We start from the raw sequence: 27,838 nt of genomic DNA, 5'->3' as shown, positions 1-27,838 counted from the left end.
AAAAACCCTAACTTAACTCTGGTGCCGTGTCACATATAGAAATTTTTTTATATTTGCAACCATAGTAAGACAAAGACTTATATTTTTGATATTTATTTTACATATTTAAATGCCATTTAACCAAGAAAAATCAACCAAAAAAATGAGTTTGCGTGTCACCTCTGACACGGGTGTCATAGGTTTGCCATCACTGATTTAGAGGATTAATTTTTCAACATACTGATTTTTTTTTTTTTTTGCTCCCTGTTGAGTTTTGTTGACATTTCATAATTCACTAGCGCCTACTTCCATGTAAACATAGGGCTCAGTTTTGCTACTTGTTTTTAGACATGGTGGAAGGTTTCGCATTACTTGATAGTGGGAATAACATGGGCTTTGTAACTTAACAGGGTGGGTTTGAATCCTGGCTCTGCTGTAACTTACCAGCTGTGTATGATCCTGGAAAAGTTATGTAACCACTCTGTGCTGGTTTTCCCGTCTGTAAAATAGGATGGTGAGGAGCTACCTCATAAGGTGTAAGGATACATGAAGAACAGCATTTGAAAGTGTTCAGTTCCACGCCTTATGGAATTTAGTAAATGTGAGCAGCTGTGTTGTGGGGAAAGGGAGTGTAATGGGGCTGAGCCGCCCTGAGTGAACACACCCATGCAGCCCCACTTCTCTGAGGTGGCCTTTGAAGGTCTCCAGAACTTTGGGAACGACTGATTTAGGCCATCTCTTTCAAAATGTCAAAACTGAGGCCTAAGGAGTGTCAATGGCTTGTGAATGTTTTGAAAGTTAGTAACTGTCTAGCAGTAGGACCTCGTCCCTACTGGTGCTTTTTCCATTCTTATTATTAATTACAAATTATTTTAGAAGAAACTTAGGGAATAGCACTTTGCAACAGCGTGTCACCAGCAGCAAACCTTTTATATCAGCCTTTCCCCTCCAGCAGTAGGGGGATAAGGAACCGGGAGGCCCAGGTTCCTCCTACACAACACCCAACCTACACAGAAACTCTTGTTTCCCTCGGAAGCTGCTGTTGCCATCTGGCTGGCTGGCCAGGAACAATCTTCCATCTTGTAATCATGGGGCCAATTTCAAGCGTTTTGGTGGCTACAGTTACGGAAAGCTACATGTTACTAGTTTTCAACGAGAGACAGCCCATTATAGCGCCTTGAAAACACTGAGCTGGCAAAATGTGCCTGATAATCTCGCACCCTTCTACATAGTTGTATTATGATCTTTACATTTTTAAAAATATACTGCCAGCCTCCACCATAACTTTGACTCTTCTTGCACTGGCTTCAAGTGTTTTTACTTAGTGTTTCTAAGCAACCAACTAAAATTGGCAACACTATTAAAAGAAAGGGGAAATGATTACTGCTTATCCTTTTAGCACAGAGCGTTCCCAAGTATTGGTTGAATGAAACCTAAATGACAGGTTTTCACTGATAAATATATTTTGGCCTTTTTCAGTGTATTACAGTATTCTGCACTGCAGAAAAAGCTGCATCTGAAAGAACAAAGATTTGCCTGTTCTATTTATAATATCAATTTGAGATTTAATTAATCTCATCACCACAGTTATTGATTTTCTCTTTTGAATTAGACTTTAATAACCATCTGGGAGAACAAGCTGAAAGCCTGTCTCTGGAAACAATGCCTTGATATTCGGGAACATGAGAGCAGCTGCAAGCTTTTATACCTCCTTTCTTAATAGCTGAATGTCACATCCTGTAGTTTGGCTCTCATTCACTAATGTGAGCAAGGATTCTGCTTTTATTTCTGACTCAAGTTCCATTAACATAGTACGCTAACATTTCACATTACTCTTCAGTCCAATTACCTTTGGAACTAAAAATAAATCCCATCTGGGCCTCTGGTTCAGACCTCAGCCTGTAATTCTCTTGGCCTTGGCATTACTAGTTCTCCTACATAAGAATCTCGCCACTCTCAGCTTTGCCAAAATCCAGTTCTCTTCCTAATTAAATTGCACTCTTCTAGCTCAGCATGGGCTTAATAAAAATGAGTGGGTATAGAAATGTGTATATATGCTCTGTAAGTGAATAAGGTAATTTATTTTTGAAATTAGAGTCTGTTTGTATCTAATAGTGGGTGTTTACAGCCAGGTTGGGAAAGGTGAGTGTGGGAAGGGACAGGAAAGGATGCTATCTGGTGAGGAGGAAGAGAAACTGTAGAGGAGCCTCAAAAGGTAATAGTAACAAGACTGGTTAGTGTTGGAGAGAGGAGACTATGTATCATCTATTTCTTTCCCATTAAGAAAGATTTCTGAACATAATAAGAAATCATTTGTTGGGATACTGAATTTTACTTGCTACAAACTGAGCTTCTGTCCAATTTGTACTTAAAGTACAAATTACTAATTTTAGTAATTAGTACAAATTACTAAAATTAGTAATTAGTACAAATTACTAATTTAAGTATAAATTACTTAAAGTACAAATTACTAGAAGTTGGATATTTCCATATGTAATAAAGAATACAAAAACCAATTATAGACCTGAATGAAATGAATTTAGTCATCTGTTTTATATTGTCAGCATCACTGCTCTCCTAAAGCTAATGAGCAGTGTTTCTCACTGTGACCCTCAGACCAGCAGCATCAGCAGCATCTGGGAACATGTTAGAAATGCCCCAACCCAGCGCTACTCAGTCACACACTTTGGGGGAGGACCTCGTAATATGTGGTTTAACAGGCTCTCCAGGTGAGTCTGATATACAGTAAGTTTACAAACCATTACTGTTGAGTATAAGAAACTAACATCTCTGTATTTCTAATATGAAATTTACTTTACTATAGACCTTAACACTAATGAAATGTATCGTAGTCTGTTGATATCAGTGGCAGACCCCAAGGATAGGTGCTTGTTTGCGAGAGTGGATAAGAGAGGCAGGAAGACTGCAGAGTTGTGTTAGTGCTGTGATAAGTGATACGGCTATGTTTGCTTTCTTGAAAATATATCCTGATTATATTAGAGGAGAGTTAAATTCTAGATATGTACATTTCCTTATTATAGAATTTAGAGCCTATAAGATACTAATCTATTCTATTGGCTTGGAAATATTTGTACTTGAGAAAACATAATAACCAATGTAAAATGCTTTAAGGGTGGGCTCAACAGCACGATGAAAGGACAGGAATTAATGAGCTGGAATATAGAGCAATGGAAATTACCCAGTCTAAACAACAGAGAGAAAACAGACTGGAAAGGAAAAAATGAATTGCTCAAGAGACCTGTGGGACTGTAACAAAAGATGTTACATCCTTGTCATTGGAGTCTTGGAGGAGAGAAAAAAGAGCGTAGGCTGAAAAGTACTCAAAGACATGACTGAAGGCTTCCTACATTTGTCCAAGAGACATAAACCTAGGATTCAAGAAGCTGAGCAAACTGTGCACAGGATAAACCCAAAGAAATCCACATTAGGACATATAATTAAATCTCTGAAAACTAAAGACAAAAAAAAAATGCTGAAAAGCAGCCCGAGAAACATGACACCTTACCTAGATAGAGGAAAACCATTCAGATAACAGCACATTTCTCACAGTAGCCATGGAGGCCAGAAGGAAGTGGCTGAAAGAACTGCAAACCCAGAAGAATCCTATACCTGGCGAAAATATTTTTCAGGCTGGAGAGGAAATCTATATATTCTCAAATGAAAGAAAACTAAGAATCTGTTACCAGTAGACCTATCCTAAAACAATGCATTAAGAGGTTCTCTAAGCAAAAAGGAAACAAAAGTAGGAACCTTGAAACATCAAGAAAGAAGAACAAGATAAGCAAAAAATAGGTAAATACAACAGACTTTCCTTTTCCTTTTGTATTTTCTAAGTTATGGTTAACAGTGGAAACAAACATAACACTGTAAAGGAGGTATGTGAAAGGAGGTATGATTTCAACAAGTAAAATGATGACATCAGTAGACTTATAAGTTATCTATATTTATAAAAGCCTTGCCCTAACCAGTTTGGCTCAGTGGATAGAGCGTTGGCCTGCAGACTCAAGGGTCCCAGGTTCGATTCCAGTCAAGGGCATGTACCTTGGTTGCAGGCACATCCCCAATAGGGGGTGTGCAGAAGGCAGCTGATGGATGTTTCTCTCTCGTCAATGTTTCTAACTCTCTATCCCTCTCCCTTCCTCTCTGTAAAAAATCAATAAAATATATTTATTAAAAAAAAAGCCTAAGCGGCTGTCCGATCATTCGACCGTCCAACAGGTAGCTATGACGTGCAATGACCACCAGGGGGCAGATGCTCCAACTAGTAGCTATGATGCACATTGACCACCAGGGGGCAGACGCTCAGTGCAGGAGCTGCCGAGCTGTGGTGACTTGGCAGCTGTCGTTCTTAGGTGACGCACCCGGAACTAGAGAGGAGGGAGCCCGAGTCCGGGATGTGTCACCTGAGAACCACCCTCTCGCAATCTGGGACCCGTCAGGGGATCTCAGAGAGCCGGTTTCGGCCCGATCCCCACAGGCCAGGCCGAGGGACCCCACCTGTGCACAAATCTGTGCACCCGGCCTCTAGTGTATATATAATATCTGGATATCTGGAGCAGCTTTTCAGAAATACTGCAGATAAATCAAAATAGAATTCTGAAAAGTGTTTACGTAACCCACAAGAAGGCAGGAAAATAAGAAAAAACAAAAAATAAAATGACAGACTTAAACCCTAACATATCAATAATCTATAATAATAAAAGCAAAATATGCTAATTAGACCAGACATCCTTCTGGACGAAGCCGGGGCAGTGAGGGAAGCCTGGGTCCCAGGTGCCTGCTGGCAGCTGGAGGGAAGGTCCCAGGTGCCAGAGGGAAGCTGGTGCCAGCAGCCAGGGGAAGGAAGGCCTACTCTTGCACAAATTTCGTGCATCGGGCCTCTAGTTACATATAAATGGTCTAAAAGGATAAGCAGGGCAAATCACCAAAACCATAAGATCTCCTGGGCTAGCTTCCCAGCAGGTGTAAGCAAAAGAAGCATCTGGGCTGTTTGATGGACCTGAGAAAAGGAAAGCTGCAAAATAAGCAACAGGTATCCATTGGAGAGCTCAGGAGGCCAGTGAGAACAAAGGCTGAAATTGGGAGGTAGTGCCAAGAGCAGATGAATGCAGAGAGCTCATGCTAAATCTGAAGGGAGCATGTCACCCCTATGAATTCTCAAAACTGACTAACTAGAGCCCCTTCCAGACCCAGGCCCCATACTGAGATTAAATTTGATTGATTTGAGCAGCACTGGAACAATAGGGATTAAGGAATGAAGATACCTAAATTAAATGTGGAGGAGGGAAACAGAGCCTGGAAATCCCAGAAAGCAAGCTACCACATATTTGAGTTCCACATAAAAACAAAACAAAGGGGCTACACCTCCTAAAAGTTTGGGAAACTAATTTCAAATAATATTGGCAGCCCAGCTGGTGTAGCTCGGTGGTTGAGCGTCAACCCATGAACCAGGAGGTTATGGTTTGATTCCATGTCAGGTCTCATACCTGGGTTGCAGTCTCGATCCCCAGAAGGGGGCATGCAGGAGGCAACAGGTCAATGATTCTCTCCACCATTGATGTTTCTACCCCCTTCCCTCTCTCTGAAATCAATAAACACGTTTAAAAAAAATATTGGCAACAGAAAATGAGCAAAATCAAATTCCAGAATTTGTTTTAAAGAATAATTCATTGGTTTCTTAGAGAGAGAAGAAGGGAGAGGGAGAAAGAAACATTGATTGGCTGCCTCCTGCATGCCCCCTACCAGGGATCAAGCCCACAACCCAGAAATGCGCTTTTGGGAATTGAAATGGCTACCTCCTGGTACAAGGGATGATGCCCAACCAACTTAAGCCACACCAGCCAGGGTAAATTCTATAATTTTTTATTACAAAATGTTATTGTACTAAAAAAGAATAAGAAACAGAATAACAGCCACTTGAACAACGAGAGCCCATCAGAAACACATATCCACAAAAATAGATAAACCCTATTTCAAGATGAGCTGAAATTCATTAAGAAAATCTGACACTTGAAAGAACATGGAATTATAAACATTGAGAAAGGTGGCAATAAAGAAAAGAATTAAAAATATTTTTAAAACTAGGAGAAACACAAAAGTAAACAAACATAACAAATCATGCCATAAAAGGAATTATAAGAAAAAAGGTGGAAATGTTTAAAAATTAATGAAGAAAAGATAAAAAGGAATCTGAGAAATTAACATTAAAATAGGCAGAGTCTACTCAACATATGGGTAGTTGGAGCAAGGAGGGGCTGGTAACACTATCCCTTGACTGGTTAGTGGTTTCAAATAAATATTATTCATAATAAATATTATTCATAATATTTATGAATGATAAATATTATTCATTAAGCCATGTATTTGTTTTATGAGATTCTTGTATATCCATTTATGAACTATTTGCAAACAGAATAAAATAAAAATTTCATGCAATATAAGCATAACCAATGGACATAAGACACTGGGGGATAGGGGAGGCTAGGGGACTGTCTAGGGCGGGGGGAGAGGGGAAATGGACACATATGTAATACCCTTTGTAATAAAAAATTAAATTTTTCATGCAAATTCTTAAGAAAATGCTAAAGCTCCAACAAAGAATTGCTGAGAATGCAAATAAATGATTTGGACATATTCAAAGAGGTAATAAACATTTAAAACATTGAATCTCACTGAAATATTCCCTTAAAGACAACTTTTGGGAAAAGAGCAAGGGAAAGAAACTGTTTTACACCTGTAGATAACTTTTAATGTAAAATACAGCCTAATATCTGTTATGGGTGAAGTTGGGGTAGGGGCGTTAGATCCTCCTGTAAGTGCCCTTCCCTATGGTAGGACTTTGTCACATGACCCCAAGGTGAATGCAATACAAAATAATTCATTTGTCTTCTGTTCATGTTGAGTTAGCCTGGCATTTTATAATTTGGAAAATTTTATGATTAATTACCCTGAATGCTTTTTTATGCTTCACAGTGAGAGACCTACCACCAATTTCCCTTGACGTTAGACAGAAACAGCGTATCTCTACAGATGCATCATCATCTGAAATAAAGGCCGCAGTTCCTCCAGAATCTACCCTTCCTATCCAGGCCAAAACTATGAAAGACTTTCAGTAAGTTGGAGTTCACTATTATATGTAGACATATAGTTACCTGCATGTCAGTACTTTATATAATTTAATAGTTTTGTGTGAGCAATTGATCTTGTGGATCATGATAAGGTGTTAGCCAAGAGTGCAGTCACAAAAAACTAGAAGTCTCAAGGGGAAGATGAAAACAAATGTCTAAGTAACAGGTAAGGGGTAGATGATGTAGCAGCAAAAGAAACACTAAATAAGAGAATATGAGTCAAAACAGGCAAAGCAGGAGACAAAGGTAGTAAAATAATAGAATGTTTCCTTTTTTAAAAAGATTTTATATGCTATGTAACACATGAACTATAAAAGCTATGTCACTACTAAAAAATTCCACTGGATATATGAAGGAGCAAAGGGATAATGAGAAAGAATATAAACAAATGAGATAGAATATAAACAAAGTCTCTCAAGACATTTAGCTTTGAAGTGAAGAGTGTTACTTGTAATAAGCATGTCAAAATGAATATGTAAACTTTTCAAAAAGCAAGTAAATGGGAAAGCTGAAGCTGGATTAATATATCAATCTAATTAAGAATTGTAGATCCATAAATCATATTTACATTAATTGGAACATTTCTGTATTCAGCTTCAGTATATCAAGTTGCATGTTTGGTGACATTTATGTGTAAAGTAATGCTATTTTATCTGAATAATATTTCCTTCTATTATGGTTAGTATATGTTTTCATTTTAGGGAAGATGTAGAAAAAGCTAAGTCGTCAGGAGATTGGAAAGCAGTACATGATTTTTATCTCACAACATTTGATTCTTTCCCAGAACTAAATGCTGCATTTAAGGTAATAATACATAAAATACATTTTTCATTTTAAATTAAAAAAACATAGATGATAAGTTTACCTCTTTTTTCTACCCAATAATTGACTTAAGCAACTATTTAGTAAAACATATGTATTAATTTCTGAAAGTACTTATATCACAAATATTGCGTGATATCTTGGATTTTATTTGTATTAAATGTTAATATTTGTCTCCATTCTTTCAGTTTTAAGTTATTAAAATAATTCTTCTATATTCATTTTTCATTTTAGCAATTTTTCCCTGAAAGTTCTTTTTTATACTAGAAAATATTAGAAATTATGAAGGAACAGTTATGATTCAAATATGAGTAAGAACAGTCCTTAAAATTTTATATACACCTAATTCTTTAATTGGGTTTGCAGAAAGATGCCACCACCTCATTTAATACCATTGAAGACTCTGGGATTAATGCTAAATTTGTGAATGCTGTATATGATGCCTTACTTAATACTGTAAGTATTGTTTATGAACACATGCAAATAGTATAAGTTTTTGTCTCTTCTGTATTTCAAAAGCGACTACACAGATATTGTAAAAATCACTGTGATGTAATTTTATAGTAAATGTAGCTGGAATTCTCAGAAAGTTAAGATTGTTTTTATTTTTATAACTAAATGAGAATTAAGCAGAAAATATATTTATGTCCAGTCCTTGTTTAGGGAGTCCTACTAACGTAAAATTATGCTTCACTTAAGCAAAAGGTCAGTTATTTGATTGTATTGGCATTGCATTGAATCTGCAGATGAGTGGTTCTCAAATTTTATCATCTATCAGAGTCACAGGAAGGGCTTCTTAAAATGCAGAGTTTCAGATTCAGAATGTCCGGGATAGAGTCCAAGAATCTGTGTTTCTAACAAATTCCCAGGATACATTGATGCTCCTGATCCAGGGATCACATTTTGAGAACCCTACTGCTATAGATCAGTATGTGAGGAATTGACATCCTTTCAATCTATGAACATGGTATAGCCCTCCAATTACTTAAATCTTCTTTAATTTCTCTTGGTAATGCTTCAGTTTTCTGAGTAAAGGTCTGACATATCTTATTACTTTTACTTCTAGGTACTTGAATTTTTTATCCTATTGTAATTTCATTTTCTAATTGTTACTAGTATAGAAATACATTCATATATTATCTTTATTTACCTTGCTAAAATTATTCATTAATTCTCAGTACATCAGATTTATTTGGATTTTCTATATAGACAATCATGTTGTTTGTGAAAAATGAGAGTCTTATCTCTTTCCAATCCTTGTACCTATGTATGCATGCATAGTTGTATTTGCCTTATTATATAATTTTGAATAAAATAAGTTATAGCAGACATTCTTGCTTATTGCTAATCTCAGTACCTCACAATTAAATATATGAAAAGGTACTTAATAACATTTGTCATTAGAGAAATGAAGATAAGATTATATATCCATTCAAAATTAGTAGAAAAAAATTTAAAAACCTTGCCAAGAATAGGCAATATTGTGGAGCACTTAGAACTTTCATAGCCTGATTGGGTAAATATAAACAACCACTTTGGAAAGCTGCTGGGCATTATTGCTAACACATTTTGCTTATGCATACATTGTGACCCAAAAATTTCCACTCCTGGGACACTTCTCTGACTTTTTCTGACTTGGAATGATATTAATATTTTATAGACACTAAAAAATTAAAAATAAACAACATGAGGGGGAAATCCTTTAAAATGTAATACAAACAGAAAAAAACCCCACTTAGCTATACTTCGAATATTGTAACCATACCTTAAAAAAAACCTAAGCCAAGTCATTTTTATACACAGTATTTTATATATCTTTAGTCTAAAGATTTTTTTAAATATGTAAACAAATCTTTAGTTTTTCTTAGTTTTTGGCATTAAGACATCATAATGAACTCAGGGATTTTAATAGATGGAAATGGATATGTGTGTGTGTGCGTGTGTGTGTGTGTGTGTGCGTGTGTGTGTGTGTGCGTGTGTGTGTGTGTGTGTGTGTGTGTGTATTTCCTAACCCTGTTCTCTGAAAGGGCCTAGAAGCAATAACACCCAGTAGCAATGAGCACTTTAGCATGCATGGTTTCTAAATGCCATTCCTCACAGAAAGGAACCAGAGCTCCCTGGAGAAATGGCTAATTCCAGGACTGAGATAGGGAACATACAAGATGAACCTATCAGTTTTTCACCATTAAAATTATGTTGACTCAAGGATTTTTGTAGATGTTCTTTACCAAACTGAGGAAATTTCCCTCCATTCCTAGTTTGCTGAGGTTTTCTTTATCATGAATTGGTGTTAAATTTTATCAAATGCTTTCATAGCTACTGATATGATCATATATTTTCTTCTTCAACCTATTGATGTGATGAGTTACATTAATTGATTTTCAAATGATGAGCCAGCCTTGCATACCTGGAATAAATCCCACTTGGTTATGTTGTGTAATTCTTTGTATACATTGTTGGATTTGATTTGCTAATACTTTGTTGAGAATTTTTACATCTGTGTTCAGAAGAGATATTGATCTGGAATTTTTTTCTTGTAATATCTTTAGGTTGGTATTAGGATAATGCTGATGTCATAGAATAAGTTAGGAAATATTCTCTCCTGTTTTTTTGGAAGAAATTGTAAAGAATTGGTATCCTTTCTTTCTTAAATTTTCAGTAGAACTCACCAGTAAAATCTTCTGGGCCTGGTGTTTTTTTGTTTTGGAAAGTTATTAGTCATAGATTCAGTTTCTTTAATAAATATGTCCATTCAAATTATTGATGTGTGACTTTTGGGAGACTGAATCTCCCAAAGACGTGGTCTATTTTATCTAGGTTTTTAATTTGTGGGCACAGAGTTGTTCATAATAGTTCTCTGATAACCTTTCAGTGTCCAGGTATCATAGTGATGATCCTGCTCTCAGTTCTGATATTAGTAATTACTGTCTTTAATCTTCCTTTCTTGGTTAGTCTTGCTAAAGGTTCATCAACTTTATTAATCTTTTCCAAAAACTACCATTTGGTTTTACTGCTTTTTCTCTATTAGTTCCCTGTTTTCATTTATATTGATTTCTCTTCTAACCTTTATTATGTATTTTCTTCTGATTACTTGGACTTGATTTCCTGTTTTAATTTCCCAAGATTGAAAGCTTAAATTGTTTATTTTACATCTTTTTGTCTAATATATTCATTTACTACTTTTGCTGTATCCCACAAATTTCAATAAGTTATATTTCCATTTTCTTACACAGCTAAACAAGTTTACAATATGACCCAGAAGTCATACCCTAGTTGTCTACCCAAATGATTCGAAACTTATGTCCACCCAAAAACCTGCACACAAATTTTATAGCAACCTTATTCAGAATTGCCAAAAATTGGAAGCAACCCAGATATCCTTTAATAGGTAAATGGATAAACAATCTTTAAAGTCACTTTAGTAGCTAATCCTAATTATCTTCTGATTTTCTTTTGCCTACAGCCTCAAGACATTCAGAAGACAGTATTAAAGGGAATCATTAATAGCCTGTTACGAGAATGGAAAGGGTAATTGTAATTAATATCTAGCTAGTCAGTATCGATGGTTAGTTTACACATCTCATACACCTTACGTTACATATGTATGTATTTTACCCTGAGTCAATTTTAGTTGTTATAATAAAAACAAAGATAGAAAGAAGTTATAAACCATTAACAACAAATTTTTTAAACTTGAGATTTGTGACTTCTCAGGATGGTCTATGGGTGGGCTTCAGAAGATCTCTGAATCCTTTAACATCATATATAAAATTTGTTGTGTACAGACATGAGTGCTATACAGATATAGGATGGGTAGTTACATGTAACCTAGGATGAAATAATATGGGCTTAAATTTAGCCTTGGACTTTCTGGTAGCCAAAGCAAAATTTTTTATTTCTATTATAAGGAAAAGTAAGTTTAACTGCTGAAATGTTTTTTCTTAGAACTAAATATTGAATCATTATTTAAGGAATGATGGGCAATGCAACTGATAATGTTTTGAACTGAGAATATGTAGAATATAAAAATATACTTTCAAAAGTACATATTATTTAAATTGATATTGTTTAAACAGCACTATAATTTCAATAATAGCTTCTATAAAATCACATGAGTACCAAAAAATTATAATTTACATGTTTATATTAAGCCTAGTCTAAAAATATTACCAAACTAGAATTCTTAAATATAATGTCAAATGTACCTTTATATATTTTAATAACATTGTTCAAAATTTAATAAATTTTCAAAGAGATGCCTGGTTATTATAGAAAAAATTTTTAAAGCTAGAGTAGTGTAAAAAAAAGTACAAGTGTTTACATTTTGCTATTTTTGTCTAGTCATCTTTTAAAATAATTGAAATCATAACATATAATTTCCTAATTTATCATTCTAGTAATATATTTGCATTTTCCTTGAATTTTATATTTCTGGTTGAACACATAATGCTTCATTAAAAATGAAGAGAAAATTAGAATGTAAAGAGCATTCGTCGGAGAATGAGGAAGTCCAGTGGTCTGAAACTGCTGGAATCTCAGTCCCCTCTAGTAAGCAAACCCTCAAAGCTTCCCCTCTCTGCCCTTGAAAAGTGTGTCCAATACAGATTAAAATGACAATGTGATGGGACTCATGTTTCAGAGGAATGTGTGTTCAGTACCTAAAATTCTTGTTTTATTTTGAATTTATTATAACAACAAAATCTAGTTTATTGACTATTATGGGCTAAGCATCTTCCTAACAATTTTACATGTGTTTCTCCTTGAATTTTTACTACAATTCTATGAGATAGGTAATATGATTATTTTCATTTTACAGTTGAGAAAATTTACAGAGTAAATTGCCTAAGTTAACCCAGTAAGTGTGTGAGTCAGGAGTAGAACCCATGCGGTTTGGCAAAGAGCCTGTGATCTTAACCACAATTTCTATAGCCTGAACTGTATACTGTACTGCAATACTAGTGCATAGGCCAGAGAGTTGGAAATCATAATGGTGCAGCTATAAAATGGAAAAAAGTAGGACTCTCCTATCACCAGGAATTTTAATATTTATGAATTGCCTTGAGTGTTTTAAAATATTTTCAAATATAATTTCTAAAACAAAACATTAGTCCCATTGAGAAAATAGTCTGAAAATTATGTAGAATATTACAGACAGAAATGGTTTCAATTTGGTTTAAACCTAAATAATATAAATCATTATTTTGTTGAGATAATTCTCCTACAAAGAAATATTACTAATTTAAAAATGTTATATATATAAGCATATACATATTTATTTCTAACTTTAATACATGTAATACATAGTTATATTTCAGATTATGTGGCTTTATATTTTGTAAAGGTCATCTAGTATATTTTGGGCAACAATTTATACTTTCATACTTAATTTATAACGGAAAGGTAAATTATTATTTCATCATTTTATTTTCTTAAAGGGAATTCAAGAAGATACTTGGAGGTGAACCATTTCCCCCCCAACACTGAATTTTGAAAAATTTCAAATTACAGAAAAGTTAAAGATAATGAAAACTCATTCACCATCACCTGAATTCACGAGTTGTTCACTTTTTGCCACATTTGCTTTTGCTTTTTCTCCTTCTGCATGGAATCTGTTTTTAGTAAATGGAAGGCATCATGATACTTTGCCCCTAATTACTTCAGCATGTATTGCCTAATCACATTTTTCTCTGTGACCATAATACATTTAATATTCATTTAACACTCTCTAAAATACAGTCCACATTTAAATTTCCCTAGTTGGCTCAAAAGTGTTCTTTAATATCTGGGTTTTATTTTTCAATCCAGGATCCAATCAAGGATCATTAATTGCATCTAGTTGTTGCATAAGGGAACCATTTGTAATGCCAGCAGTTGCTTACTTCCGAGTGTCTGTGAGTGTATTTAATAGATCTTCAGAGGACAAGTAACACGCATCAGCTTGCGGAATAACAAAAACTTGGTCAAATCTGATCATGTGGAAATCCAGACTAACATGGCACAGATTAAAATTTAGTTACTTTTCAGAGGTATTCAAAATAAGATTCTTTTCATTAGAAATATACTAGATGTATTCAAAGTGTGATTTGACTTGCAGACACTTCTACAACTTTCATTTCAGTAAGAGACCTGTACTCACAAACCTATTTCTTTTTTCAATACATAGATATTTTTGAGATCTCAGTTATCCTTTATTAAAACAAAAACATAAGTATTCTAAAATTGTTAATTATTTTCCAGACTCTTAACTGTTTCCAGAGTTAATCATAATATTTACCTCATAAAATAGCCTAGTTAACTCCAGTTTTAGTTATCTTCAGAATCAGCCCAGAGTAGGCACACAGGAACCTATATTCTCAGCATATTAGAGATATGTTACTGTCTCACTAATAATACATATTAAGTCTAGTTTTGGGCTTTTATCAACTCAATTCAATAGATCATTTTTTATTATATACTGTAATCTCTAATCAATTATACTTCTTTTTCAGTCCACGAACAAAAGATGATCTTAGAGCATATTTTATACTTCTACAGGTAAGAAAGCAAGAATTAGTTATCTAATTTAGACCTCAGTCTATGCATGTATATAGGTGAAATTATATCAAATATTAAGTATTCTTTTGAGCAACATTATTTATACTTTGGGATTGTAGTTACTTGTAACTAGAGAATTAAAGCTACAACAAACAAACAATGGGAAGCTAATTTATCTCTGGGATTAAATTTTTAATTCTTGCCTTCCTGCTGTGGTATTCGGGCACAAACAGAAGGGAAGAACATCTTCCCCTCCAATTAATCTCCTTTCTTATAACTAGAATGGGCTCCAAAACTTTCTTTTATTTTCTAAGTAGTAAGTTTCCAATTTCTCTGTATTTTCAATAAATGCTTAAGCTAGAATATGAATAGAAAAATCAAAGTGGTTTATATTTGCAAAACAAAGATGATGGCCCTAACCAGTTTGGCTCAGTAATAGAGCATCAGCCTGCAGACTCGAGGGTCCCGGGTTCGATTCTGGTCAAGGGCATGTACCTTGGTAGTGGGCACATCCCCAGTGGGGAGTGTGCAGGAGGCAGCTGATTGATGTTTCTCTCTCATCGATGTTTCTAACTCTCTATTCCTCTCCCTTCCTCTCTGTAAGAAATCAATAAAATATATTTTTTAAAAAACAAAAAGACGATGAACTTTTTCTTCTTGAGAGCTACAGATTCACAGATAGAAAAAATTAGGTCCAGACAAATGAAAAGCAATTTTTAGTTTTTACTATTTTTATGAAAGAATTTTATTAATACCATAGCTAGCACACTGCATCTGTGTCATTCTTTACAATTTGCAAAAGGTGAAAATATGTTATTACCTTATTTGAAGGTAATAAAAAAATACATACTAAATAGGATAGTGTTTAGTTCATTACTGTGTTCAATAAAAGGAAATATGCAGGGTAAAGACAGAGAAGCGGGAAGAGAGGAAAAAAGAAAAGTGTGTGTGGGGAGGAATAGACAAGAAGTAGTTGAGAGATGTAAGGAAGGAAAATAGGGAGAAAGGCAAAACTAGGGGAGGAAATATATATATGTAGAGATAGTGAATGCTAGAAAACAACACGAAGCTCAAGTTTTTGAGGACTGTGTATTAGCAATAAGCTCTGCTCACTCAGACCCTGATCCGTCCCAATCCCAAAGCCCGTGCTCTTTCCACTGTACCTCCGCAGAACTGTACCAAGTCTCTGCTAATTAAATAAACAAATTATTGTTTTAAAGGATTTCACCTAGTATTTCATAACTTCAGATCTCGTCTTCTGAATTTACCACTTAGCTCATTAAGCTTAGTGTCTTTCTTTTTACATGTTAACAATATTTTAACACAATACCTTTTAATATCTTTCTCAGAATCCTCAGTTTAATAACACATCTACGTACGTCATCTATGCTCACTTGCTAAGACAGATAGCTGCCTTAGTTGAAGCTGACCATCATTTCTTAGTCCACTGGGTTAAAAAGTAAGTCCTTCTATGATATTAAGAACCTTCATAATCTTAGAGTTTTAAGTTTGCTATGAGTTAAAAATATTGAATGTTTGCAGGTCTTTAGAAATGATACTTATACTTCACAGTGCCTCAAAAGGCAATTATATGCATATATTTTAGTACTACATAAAGGATAATTAAAAATCTGTTTCTAATGTCAGTAACCATTTTGCTTGTGCAAGCTGTGGTTGAGATTTCTGTCTACTGTTCTTGCTTATATGCAGTGCATTTCTATCACTGGTTTTTCAAACATCTCATAGATGGTGCCTGGATTTGCTCAGACATTAGTATTTTAATTTGTGTCTTTTTATTTTCTATTTCTGTATCAATATAAATTTCAGCATTATTTACATGGTGTTTTTCCTTCCCCAAAAGCATCTTTATAAAATGTAGATTAGCCATCAATATCAATTTATAAAGGTATCATACTTTTTTCATAGAACTATACTCACATCAACAATTACTTTTCTTCATGATTGATAACAAAGAGGCAAAATGTTTTCAAAATTAATTTTAAAATACAGTTGATGCTCATTATTCACGTAGTATCCTATATAATAAAAGCCTAATATGCTTAGTGTCCATATTAGGTCGTCGGGTCAGCTGTTCAACCAATCAAAACATAAGATGCTAATGATATGCTAAGGCCACTCAACCACTCACTATGACGTGCACTGACCACCAGGGGGCAGACACTCCAACTGGTAGGTTATCTTGCTGCTGGGGTCCAGGACAGAGCGAGACAGGCCAGACACGCCCTGGAGCCCTTCCGTGGTCCCTCCCTGGCTAGCCAACCTCCCATGTTCCTCCCCAACCCCAATCGTGCATCGGTGGCGTCCCTTGGCCTGGCCTGCGCCCTCTCTCAATCCGGGACCTCTCAGGGGATGTCAGAGAACTGGTTTTGGCCTGATCCCGCAGGCCAGGCCGAGGGATGCCACTGGTGCACCAGGCCTCTAATGTTTTATAAATGTACTGTGAATAGTGAATTAGTGAATACTAAACTGTTGCCCCTAAAGGAAACACAGGGTTAGGCTCCTGCGAGCTTTAAGGTCAACATCTTCATCAGCTGATGACTACGTAACCTTGCCTACGTAACCTTGCTTTACCTATACTTCTATTTAAAGACATCTTATTTAATATAAATTGTTGTTTCATTAACACTGAATTTACAGTCAACAGCACTCTAATTCATGTCTGAACAAATGTTTTCTAACATAAGTGTATCCTCTGTATGGTATACAACATCCTTCTTGTACTTAGGAAGACTGGACAAAACTTTAACACTACTTTTGGGGGCCATTTTAAAACAGCAAAATCACTAAAAAAAGCACAAAATGTGAAAAACATGACACTATGCAGACTGCATAAAGGCCGCTTGCTTACAGCATGACAGCTAGAACAAGACAGAGTGTTCCTTTTTCAGCTTCAGCTGGGAATGTGCACATTGAGCAACTAAAATTTTTTGCCACTGTTTGCACATCTACAAGTGACAATGAAAGAGCCACATTATCAATTTGGGAGTTACAATTAATTTTAGCAAGTAGGTGAATTTGCACATACAGAGTCTGCAAATAATAGAATTGACTGTTGAACATCTTAGTTTTTGGCATAACATGAAATGTTTAATACTAACTTTATAGTAATATTAATGTTTATTTCTTATTCAATTAAGAAGTAATATTCCAGGTAAGATCTTCCATCTTTTCAAATGTTTGGCAACTTAAAAATAGAATTTGGGGGAATATTCTAAAAGTTTATGCATATAGAATGCACTTTACTATCAAATGAATATATTGCCAAAATAGACAATGAATTTTGATTGGAATTATTTCAAAATCTTTACCAGATTATCCCAGAAGAGGTTCAAACAGTTGGTAGAGAGATTGCTGCAGTTTATTTCTTTACGACTGTTTCCTGCAAAGCCTGAAGAATTTCCACCCCTAACAAAATGTTCCTGGTGGATCCCATCAGCATCTAAAGTGCTGGCTTTACTTAGTAGGTTTTGTTCTTCTATCATCTTTACTTTTCTTTTGTTAAATATTAGAGACATTTCCATAAGGGTCTCAAAGAACTATGGAGGCATTCTTACATTTTAAAGCATTTCTTTGAAGTGGAGAGTTGTAATTTACTTTCTGTTTTGATAATGGAGTTCACGGTTAATTAACAAGCATGAGAGAGCTTTATGCTTTTTAGTGGGCAGTATTCTGTGTTACAGCTAACTGCAAATAATCTGCTAAGTAGTGACTTTTAAGAACAGAAGAACTTCTATGAATTCCTGAGTGATGCTAAGGAGAGAACACACTTATGGCAGGAACAGAAAGAGCAGATGGCCATCTGGGCGTTCCTTTTACTATACTAATACAATCCCCACCACAAGTTCTTTTGAAAAAACAAATTATTGGCTCCATTTTGGTCACAATTATAAAACTACTTTTTTCATTGGAAGCTACAATTGCTTAAAATAGGAATAGGTAAAGACTACTTGGTAGACATTAAAATGTTATTATTATTAGAGTAAACCATGCGCATGTTGCAAAAGATCATTATGTTAGAATTTATCTTTACAGATACTGCAAACAATTTGGTCCACCCTCCCCTTATTCCTTATACCGATTTCTATAATTCTACACTGGATCACATTGATCTCATGGAGGAATACCACACCTGGCAGAGCTTTGGAAACTCCCACAGGTACAGTCAGAAGCTCATTTGGTTACTCACCTAAATGAAATACTATTCAAAATAATGACTGGGTTTTAAGTTTGTGTAAATAAATTTAAATCTACCTGTACCTTTACATATAAACTTATAAATGTAATTGAATTATTCAGCCTTGAAATACTGTATTTGTGAAAGCATTTTCTTTTTCTGTTACATTTTGAATTCACATGCATGTTAATTTGTTTTTGGTTTGATTAATAACATCTTTTTAAGAAGGGAAAGGTACTATCTTAATATGCAGTTTCTTGTAGCTTCTTATTCTATGCGCAATTGTCTAGGACAGGGATTAAAAAACTTTACTAGTACTAGATGGTAAATATTTTTTGCTCTTTGGGCTATACAATCTCTCGTCTGTTGTAGCACAAAAAGACAGCCTTAGCCAATATGTAAATGAATGGGGGTGTCTGTGTCCTACAACACTTTATTCACAAGCACAGGCGATAGGCCATCTTTGTCCCATGGGCCATAGTGTGCCAGTGGCAGATCTAACACAGTGATCACACACATGCACGTACACTCATACATTCACTCCTTTTCTTCCTTACTCTGTAGGAAAAATGGTTGACCTTTACATACAGTATTTAAAAAATGGATGTTGGAGAAAGATCTTTACCACAAATGATTTATTACAATGGTATAATAGATTTTCAAAACACTTGACCAAATTCTTTAGTACACTGCCCCTTATATCCACACTTACTATCTGAATTAAACCAGCAAGACGATCCCAAACAGTTTATTCCCAGACCAGGAGATGTCCTGGAGAGTTCATGGAGACTGACTAAGATACATGGGATGGATGTAAGTAACCCCAAACCGCAGACTAGTTTATAAACTGGTTTAAGCTTCCAGGGACCCTTTCTACAAGAATTGGCCTAAAACATAAAATGTCTCTCAGGACATATTTCAGTCCATATATGAACACTTGGAACTGAATGAGAATTCCATTTCTGGGGACCTGTCAGTGTGATGAATACTTTCTTGGGAAAGTTTATTTTACAAAGCAGCTTTTTTTCTCCCACTTTAGACAAAACCACAAAACAACTCCAAGAGTTATTGTGAGTATTTTAGTGACAACTTTTAATACAGAGCACCTCTAACCACTGTACCCCAGCATTGTACCAAGAATGAATTAGACTTTTGAGCCTATGGTCCCTCCAGCCCTTGGGAAGCCAGCCTGGACCTAGAGCGGGACCTGGAGCCCTAGGGCAAGTCACCCCTGGCCATGCGCAGCCTCAGCTGTTTATCTAGTATCCATACACAAGTATCATTCTTCTAAGTGCCAGGACTAGGGACACTCATTTCTTAATTTTTAGTTAGCACTTAGTGATTCAAAATCATTACACATTAGTACTGAACAACTCTTACTGTTTTTAACAATTTCAATCCAGGGGAAAGCTATTTCATTTTCAGTTCACACTAGTGCTACCTCCTGTGTCCCCATAGTGCCTTCATGGCACCTGGTGGTCACGGATGCCTTGCCTGACTGCACTCAAATGGATTCCAATGAAAACTGATGGATGCATCGCAGCCACTTCTGATGGAGTCTAACTCCTGAAGTGTCAGTACTGCCATGCTAGCTCTCCAAATGCCTTTTTCTCTTTGTCTGTGGCTCTTTTGCATAGCATAGAATGAGCCCTCACCCAGGAAAAAAAGTTGTTTTCATTACCTTTGATCATAATGTTGTACCTTTACAAACACATATCATTTCATATTACTATATCATTAAGTGCAGTACTAACAGTAACATACTTTTATTGGTCTTAAATTTATTGCTCTGCTTGTTATTACTATAGTTATTACAAGATTTCCTCATTTCTGAAGCTCTCATCTCAGAAATATCCATTTAATAATGGATTTTTATATTACTTTCTGTACTTGAACTTTCTGTCCTAATCCTCCTTCATCAACACTCTGCCTCTTGGTTCTGGTGTTGGCCATATTTTTCACAGGTAATGATGTACAGGTGACTGTACACAAACTGGAATTACTATATAATAATATAAGTAGTTAGCACATATCTCATTAGATGTAGCTTCCTCCAGAAAACAAAGGTACTGCACCCCTGGTAATGACACACACTTCACAGGGCTGTGGGGATTAAGAAAAATTATGTACTTGAGATCATTTTGTAAATGATAAGACATAATTCCAAAGTAATGTTATATTGTTAGAAGGGGTACCTTACATTCCCTTAGTATAATTTTGCTAAAAAATACACAATTTTGCTTTTTCTGTTTCCACTTGTTGGGCAGGTTTTCCTTCTGTCAGTACCCATTCGTTATTTCTATAGCTGCAAAAAAAATCATTATTCAGAGAGACTCAGAGCAGCAGATGATAAGCATCGCAAGGGTAAGCCAGCTACGTAAGCATATTTGTGCTGACTATAATCAATATAGTAAATAATTTAATACAGCAAATGTCTTATGAATTGTTCTAGCATAATTAGGAAATGTCAAAAGTAAAATTCACATATTTCCCCAAAAAAGTGTTTAAACCTGTTTATGATACAGGAAAAAGATACCCCTCACCAACTTCTGATTATGTTATAAATATAGCAGGAAGATTAAGTGTGTCTCATAAATCCAAAGTACTGGGAACTTGTTGGACATTATTTTGTAGATACCATATTCCAGCTTCAGTAACGAGCAGAGAGCTCTGGTGAAAATTACAGTGAGGGCAAGGAGTGTCCGTATGAGCAAACCTCTAAAACGTTATCTTGGTTTTATGAAAATCAAGTAGAAACAACCATAAAATTGAAGATGTAATCAAGTGTCATCTTAGAAAACTGAGAAATATGTCCAAAGAAGATAAAATATGTTTTATGGTTTCTTAGGAAACCAAATGCACAGAGGCCCATAAAAACTGGAGAGGCTGTCAAGTTGGCTTTAATCGAGTTACAGAGCAGGACAGAGTTTATCTCTGGCCCGCCCTCATCACTCCCTACCACTTGTGTTTCAGCACAGCACAATCAAGTTATATACTTTAGTTAGTAGGCATCAGATTAAGTGAGCTTTTTTTTATTAGAGCTTTAGACTAGACACTTACATGCTCATATATTTTGAGTATCTGACTTTGGGACATGATTACTTACAACTTTAAAAATTAGAGGAAAGGTTAGTTGCAGTCTTTTTAAAATAAAAAGAGACGCATAGAGTAAAAAAAAAAAAGTGGTTTCCATGTCTTGTCTGAGAATACAAAAAGAATGCAAAAGCATAAATTACATTACTTCAAAATTGCATACAAAATAAGAATTGTTTATTCTTCAGTAATTCAGTTCCCAGAAGGTGAGTACTTTTTTCCTATCACAGAGCTGGACAAGAGATTTGAGGGACTGGTAACATCTCAAAGTCAGCTTACACCAAGTATGGGGATATTAGAAGAAATGTTAACTATGTGCAAGGGAGTTCCATAGCCACCCTACTCCCTTCCCCCGAAAAATTTCAATAGGTTTATTTAGCACCAGAATTCTTAATCTTGGGTAGATACTGGCTCAAAAATTAGTCTATGTAACTAGTCATTTTGACATTTTTTATTAGTTGCATTTAAGCAATTTCATGCAACTTTTTAGTATTTTGTTTTTACATTGGGCTATTTTTTTTATATATATTCGTAAGAAAAAATCTAAAGAGCTAGAAGTTTATATAAGTTCCTCTGAGCAGTTTTCTGCTGTCACTCCCCATTTTAAGATAGTAACTTCTTCAGTGGAACTTTCCTTCCCAATACAAGGAGAGTGGCGGCTATAGACTGTCCGAGGCTGTCTTCCACACGGCATGGACACAAGTTATAGGGATGGAAGAGTCAAGTGGCATTGTCAGTTCTTATACATGTTTCCCAACATTTTTAACTTGTAAACTGCCATACTATTTGGAATTAATGATGTGAATATTTTGACGTGAGGACAGCCTTACAGGTAGTTACTGTAAACAAGAGTTTACTTACATGGTATAATCTAAAGTTGTAAAAGAGATTCCCAACCTAAAAATAACTTACTCATCAGACTATATCTAAAATGTCACTACTATTACTTCTTTCATTTGAAGCACTTATTAAATACTAGAGGCTCGGTGCATGAAATTCATGCACTGGAGGGGGGGGGCCCTCAGCACGGCCTGTGCCCTCTCAAAGTCTAGGACCCCTCGCTCCTTACCGCCTACCTGCTCACTGCTCCTTACTGCTTGGCTCGCTGTTCCTTAGCGCTGCTGCGGAAGCAGGAGAGGTTCCCACCATTGCTGTGAGCCTGGCTTCTGGCTGAGCAGTGCTCCCCCTGTGGGAGTGCACTGACCACCAGGGGCAGCTTCTACATTGAGTGTCTGCTCCCTGGGGGTCAGTGTGCATCATAGCGACCAGTCTGGTTGTTCCACTGTAATGGTCATTTAAGCTTTTATTATACAGATGAATTCCTGATGGGAGGAATACTCACTGAGCCTTGTCATGCTCAATTACCATCCTAGTATAAGTGTGGGGGGACATTTCCAGTGTGATGACTTCCCAGGAGGTATTGACAGGGAACAGAAGGTAGGCAAGGGTAGTTTGAGCATGAAAGGTAGGACCCAGAGAAGAGAAAAACTATTGAAAGCCTTTAGAAATAGAAATTAGAGAAATTAAGAAGGGTCTGAACTAGAATGTTTTATTATAGTAACCTACCAAATCATGAGAGTAGGATTAATAATAGAGATTTGGGATATTAAAATTTTCTGTACTAAAGCAAATTGCTGCATATGCCAGTATTTAAAATGTCTGAAATGACAGTCTTTAATCTGCACAATAATTCATTTAGTTTGCTACCAAAGATGAGGTAGTCTGAAAAAGATTTAGATAAATTAAGTATGCAAATATGTAGACTTTATATTAGAGGATATTTTATATAGTCCTTATATTTTTTAATGTTTTTTTACATACTCATTGTTTATATTTTGGGGAAAAAAATATTTTTAATCACCCATGTTTTCATCACCCAGACATAACTTTTAACATTTTGATAAATGTTCTTTTGATATTTTTTTATGTATATTATCTTTTAAGAGCAAGAGTTGTATCCACAATTTTGTTCCCTGCTTTTTTTCAGTTGTGCCTTCCTTAAACATTGTCCATTTACATAGTTTTTATGACCATCATTTTTGATAGCTGTATTATATTCTATTAGATAGATACAAATGTAGTATATTTCTAAAGTTTTGCTTTTATAGTAATGCTATGATGACCATCTCACTGTATGAAAAAATTTCTTTTTTTTAGAATTCCTACAAGTAGAATTATTGGGACAAAGAATATGAACATTGTTAATGTTTCTGATAAATACTGACCAAACTACTTTCTAAAAGTAGACTAATTATGCTTTAAGAGTAATTCAACATCTAAAAAACCTTAAGCCAAGTTTATCATCCAAGTATATGTTTCAAATGTTCCCACACTATGCTATGTATTTATTAAACAGAAAACCTTGCTATTTAAGAGATGAGATATGTGGAAACTAAAACATAACACACTTTACTATAGAAGGTGAATTATTTTTGATCCTCCATTTTGGATCCCTTTTGGTTACCATTGTTTCAAAGCAAAATAATAGAGCATTTTCATAAATCAAAATTTGCATAACTGAGTTTATGAAATTTATATGGGATATGGCATAGAGAATAATATAGTGATTTTTACTGAAGTTTAAATGTTTTAAGTGAAATTACAATTTAAGTAAAAGTGAAAATGTTTGCTTTCTTTTTCAATTAGCAAAGTCTGGTGGATAAAGTATCTCGAAGACAAAGACCTGATATGAATATGTTATTTCTAAATATGAAAGTAAGGAGGACACATCTGGTTAGCGATTCTCTTGATGAGGTATAGATCATTTATTCAAAAATGGCATTCATTGTTTAAAGCTTTAAGTACATTCTATAATTCTAAAATTTTAATAAACTGCCTTATTTCTTTATGCTAATAAGTGTGCTTCCTTATATTTTGATACCATAGTTAAAGTCAGTTCTGTATTCACAATTAAACCCAATTTTATATATTTATTAATAGTTTGTTGTTAAATCCCCAGAAAGGAATTTTATATAGAATTATATGACTATGTAACGTAGATTGTAGACCCACCTTTATTACTAGTTGGGTGTGTAACAAGTCATTTTAACTTTGCTGAGCCTCAAATTACTCATCTAATAAAATTAGGGGTCTAATCTACAGGGTATATTTGGTCAATTAAGGGTCAAGTCTACTTTGATTTTATGTACTATGTATTATAGAGCTTCATGCATGTACAATTCTTAGCCAGATCTGCATGGGGCTATTATAAGTTAAAGGCTGATTTAGTTATGTAATTTTTAAAAGTTTAGTACTGAAGGCAAGTTAGAGAAAAGGAAATGAATTATTTTATATTGTAATCTGTTAAATTAGAATCTTGGAGACAATATGAACTTGGGATACAGTCAAGGTACCTGACCTCCTCTAATTCTGTTTCTTAATCTATACGACAATCTTAGTAATACCTAGTTCACAGTGTCTGACAGATTCATTGGATGGATGGATGGATGGATGGATGGATGGATGAGTGGATGGATGGGTGAGTGTTTTGGACACTGTAAATAAGATACTGACTACCTAACACATTTCCCAGATTTCAAAATGTTGATTTCCTTTTTCTGCCATTTGTTCTCCTCTACTATATACTTTCTTCAAATAGTTAACCCGGAAAAGAGCAGACTTGAAAAAGAAGTTGAAAGTTACATTTGTAGGGGAAGCTGGTTTGGATATGGGTGGCTTGACTAAAGAATGGTTCCTTCTTCTAATTCGCCAAATTTTTCATCCAGATTATGGTGAGTATTTAATTTTTAAGAATAGTATTTCTTCATAAAATTATTAGAAATTATTTCTTCATAGTAATTAGTAGATTCAATTAGGCCCTCTTATTTTTAATCTACCCTATGGTTTTGCAGATTTTTTTGTCAACCATAAATCTTGAATGATTTTTTAAGGACTATTATTTAAATTTTAAAAATTGACCAAATTGATTATCAAAATGTTATTTTATTAGGAATCCTATACAAAATATATAGACTTGAAAGTATATATTTGCAAGGAAGCATCCACTTCCTTTCCAAAAAAGCCAAATGCTTGAGAATTTAATTTGTCATTGAAATAAAGAACATGTGAAATTTTAAAAAACTAGTTTGTTCTTCTAAACTCATATTTAAAGCCTCTCTCATTAAATAATGAGCCACTTTAATGAATAAGAATTCATTAATTTTTAAGACAGATATAATCATTTGAAATTTAAATTTGGGTTTATTTTATTTAGAGAAAACACCTACCTAATCATTATTTTTATTGTTTTTTTTTTCCAGAGGAGAGTTTTCAGTGTTCATTTTTCTTTATTTTGTATGTATTATATATATATCTCATCTTTCTGGTAACGGGAATTAGAGATGACATGGATAAACTGAAATCTCTACATAATCCTCAAAATTAATTTTGATCATAACCAATAACTTATAAAACTAGAAATTTTATAAAGAAAATCAACTGATTTTCTGTCTTTTTACCCCATGTTTCAGGATACCAATGAACAGTAAAATGCTCCTGCATGCTCTCTGTACATAGATTTGATATATTTTAACATGAGAGATTGTAACAGAACTATTACTGAACTGGTTTGCTTCTAACAGATGAAATGTCATATATACTTTTACCACTCTGATTTTTAAATCAATCACACTAATGAAATCATGTTTCTTTTTTTCAGGCATGTTTACATATCACAAAGATTCACACTGCCATTGGTTTAGCAGCTTTAAGTGTGATAACTATTCTGAATTCCGATTGGTTGGAATTGTATCCTTTAAACTTTCCACTAGGAGGTGCTAGGAGACTAGAGATTTTTAAAATTTTATCTGAATATTAGAAAACTGTTTTCAAGCATTTTACTCAAATTAAGCATGCTTGTCAAATTTACTAATAGATTTTCAATAATCTTTATTATTTGTAATATCACAGCTACACGTCAGCAGATTTAATTAATTGAAAAGAATGACTGAATTTTTATATTTTCCTGAAAACCTTATCTCCAAATAAAATATTTTATATTTCATATATTATCTAATTTAGCAGAAAATTAAGACTTTTAAAAATCAAAGTATCTTCTATGCATGATTAGTTGTTTTTCTTCTAAGTACAAAGTGAAAAAACTAACAGAAAAATCATTTATTTCATTCAGTTTACTAAATCAAAATTGTGGAAATTAAATCTAGGTCTTTAATCTGCCCCTCAAATCCTAAAGTATTAATAAAAATTGAAAATACTGGGGATATTTAAAGTATATGGCATTACTTTAAGTATTGTTAAAATTACATAAACCCCTGTAACATTCTCTGACCCCTGTCAGGTGTACTACAGAAGGCATCTTGTATTGAGTGGAGACTGGACAAGATAACTTTCACATTAGCTTTTTTAATCTAAGAAGTATAATTGTGAAAGGATGGAAGAATAAATAAATGAGCAAGCACTGGAGATACATAGGTTAAAAGAGGAAAATACTATCCCCCTTTAACAAATTCACCATTTAAATGGGCAGATGACCATCATGCAAGACAGTCAGTTCTCAGAGTCAAATGACCACTTGACATTAATTGCTAAGGAGTTCTGAGGAGAAAAAGATTCAATATAGTCCTCACACAAAGATAATCTGTAGAAAATAAGACTGATGCCTCAAAAACATGAAAACATATAGGAAAAATGTGAGACAATAGTGCATTGTGATCATGTAAGCGGTAGAGAGATCTACTGAAGGTGAGGAGAACTAAAAATTGAGAACAGGTATAATGATTGAGAAAATATAGTTAGTTCTAATACTTCATTTTTATTTTTTATTTATTTATTTATTTATTTATTTATTTATTTATTTAGGTGGAGGGGACCGAGAGGAGAGGGAAGTGGCTGGGAGGTGGGAGCGGTGGTCTAATACTTCATTTTTAAATATGTTATGGCTTTGGTGTTTACAGGCGAAACCTATAATAAAAAGTTTTGAAGATTGCATGATGAGACATAACAATTTTTAAAAGTATGATTGCTTATACCACAAGGGGCATTGGAACTAAGAGTAGGAACAGTGTAATACAGTGTAGGGTTTTCAAACTCTATTTGTAGCATGACACCT

General features: G+C 34.6%; 1 protein-coding gene across 1 annotated transcript in view; it reads left to right on the top strand.

Moving 5' to 3' along the window:
* HECTD2 (HECT domain containing E3 ubiquitin protein ligase 2) overlaps positions 1-27,838 on the top strand; it is a 45,181-nt gene that overhangs the window by 5,403 nt on the left and 11,940 nt on the right. Inside the window, exons 2-13 of the mRNA XM_015558038.1 lie at positions 6,973-7,111; positions 7,829-7,931; positions 8,316-8,405; positions 11,413-11,477; positions 14,438-14,483; positions 15,833-15,942; positions 17,816-17,964; positions 18,537-18,660; positions 20,946-21,042; positions 24,418-24,525; positions 25,370-25,502; positions 26,429-26,517. Of these exons, the coding sequence (XP_015413524.1) occupies positions 7,098-7,111; positions 7,829-7,931; positions 8,316-8,405; positions 11,413-11,477; positions 14,438-14,483; positions 15,833-15,942; positions 17,816-17,964; positions 18,537-18,660; positions 20,946-21,042; positions 24,418-24,525; positions 25,370-25,502; positions 26,429-26,517 (1,128 nt within the window). The 5' untranslated portion in view covers positions 6,973-7,097. The remainder of the gene's footprint in view (positions 1-6,972; positions 7,112-7,828; positions 7,932-8,315; positions 8,406-11,412; positions 11,478-14,437; positions 14,484-15,832; positions 15,943-17,815; positions 17,965-18,536; positions 18,661-20,945; positions 21,043-24,417; positions 24,526-25,369; positions 25,503-26,428; positions 26,518-27,838) is intronic.

This window comes from Myotis davidii, unplaced genomic scaffold (genome assembly GCF_000327345.1).
Source record: "Myotis davidii unplaced genomic scaffold, ASM32734v1 scaffold271, whole genome shotgun sequence".
Lineage (NCBI taxonomy): Eukaryota > Metazoa > Chordata > Mammalia > Chiroptera > Vespertilionidae > Myotis > Myotis davidii.
The sequence above is the reverse complement of the archived record's forward strand: the minus strand, read 5'-3'. Positions and strand labels throughout refer to the sequence as shown.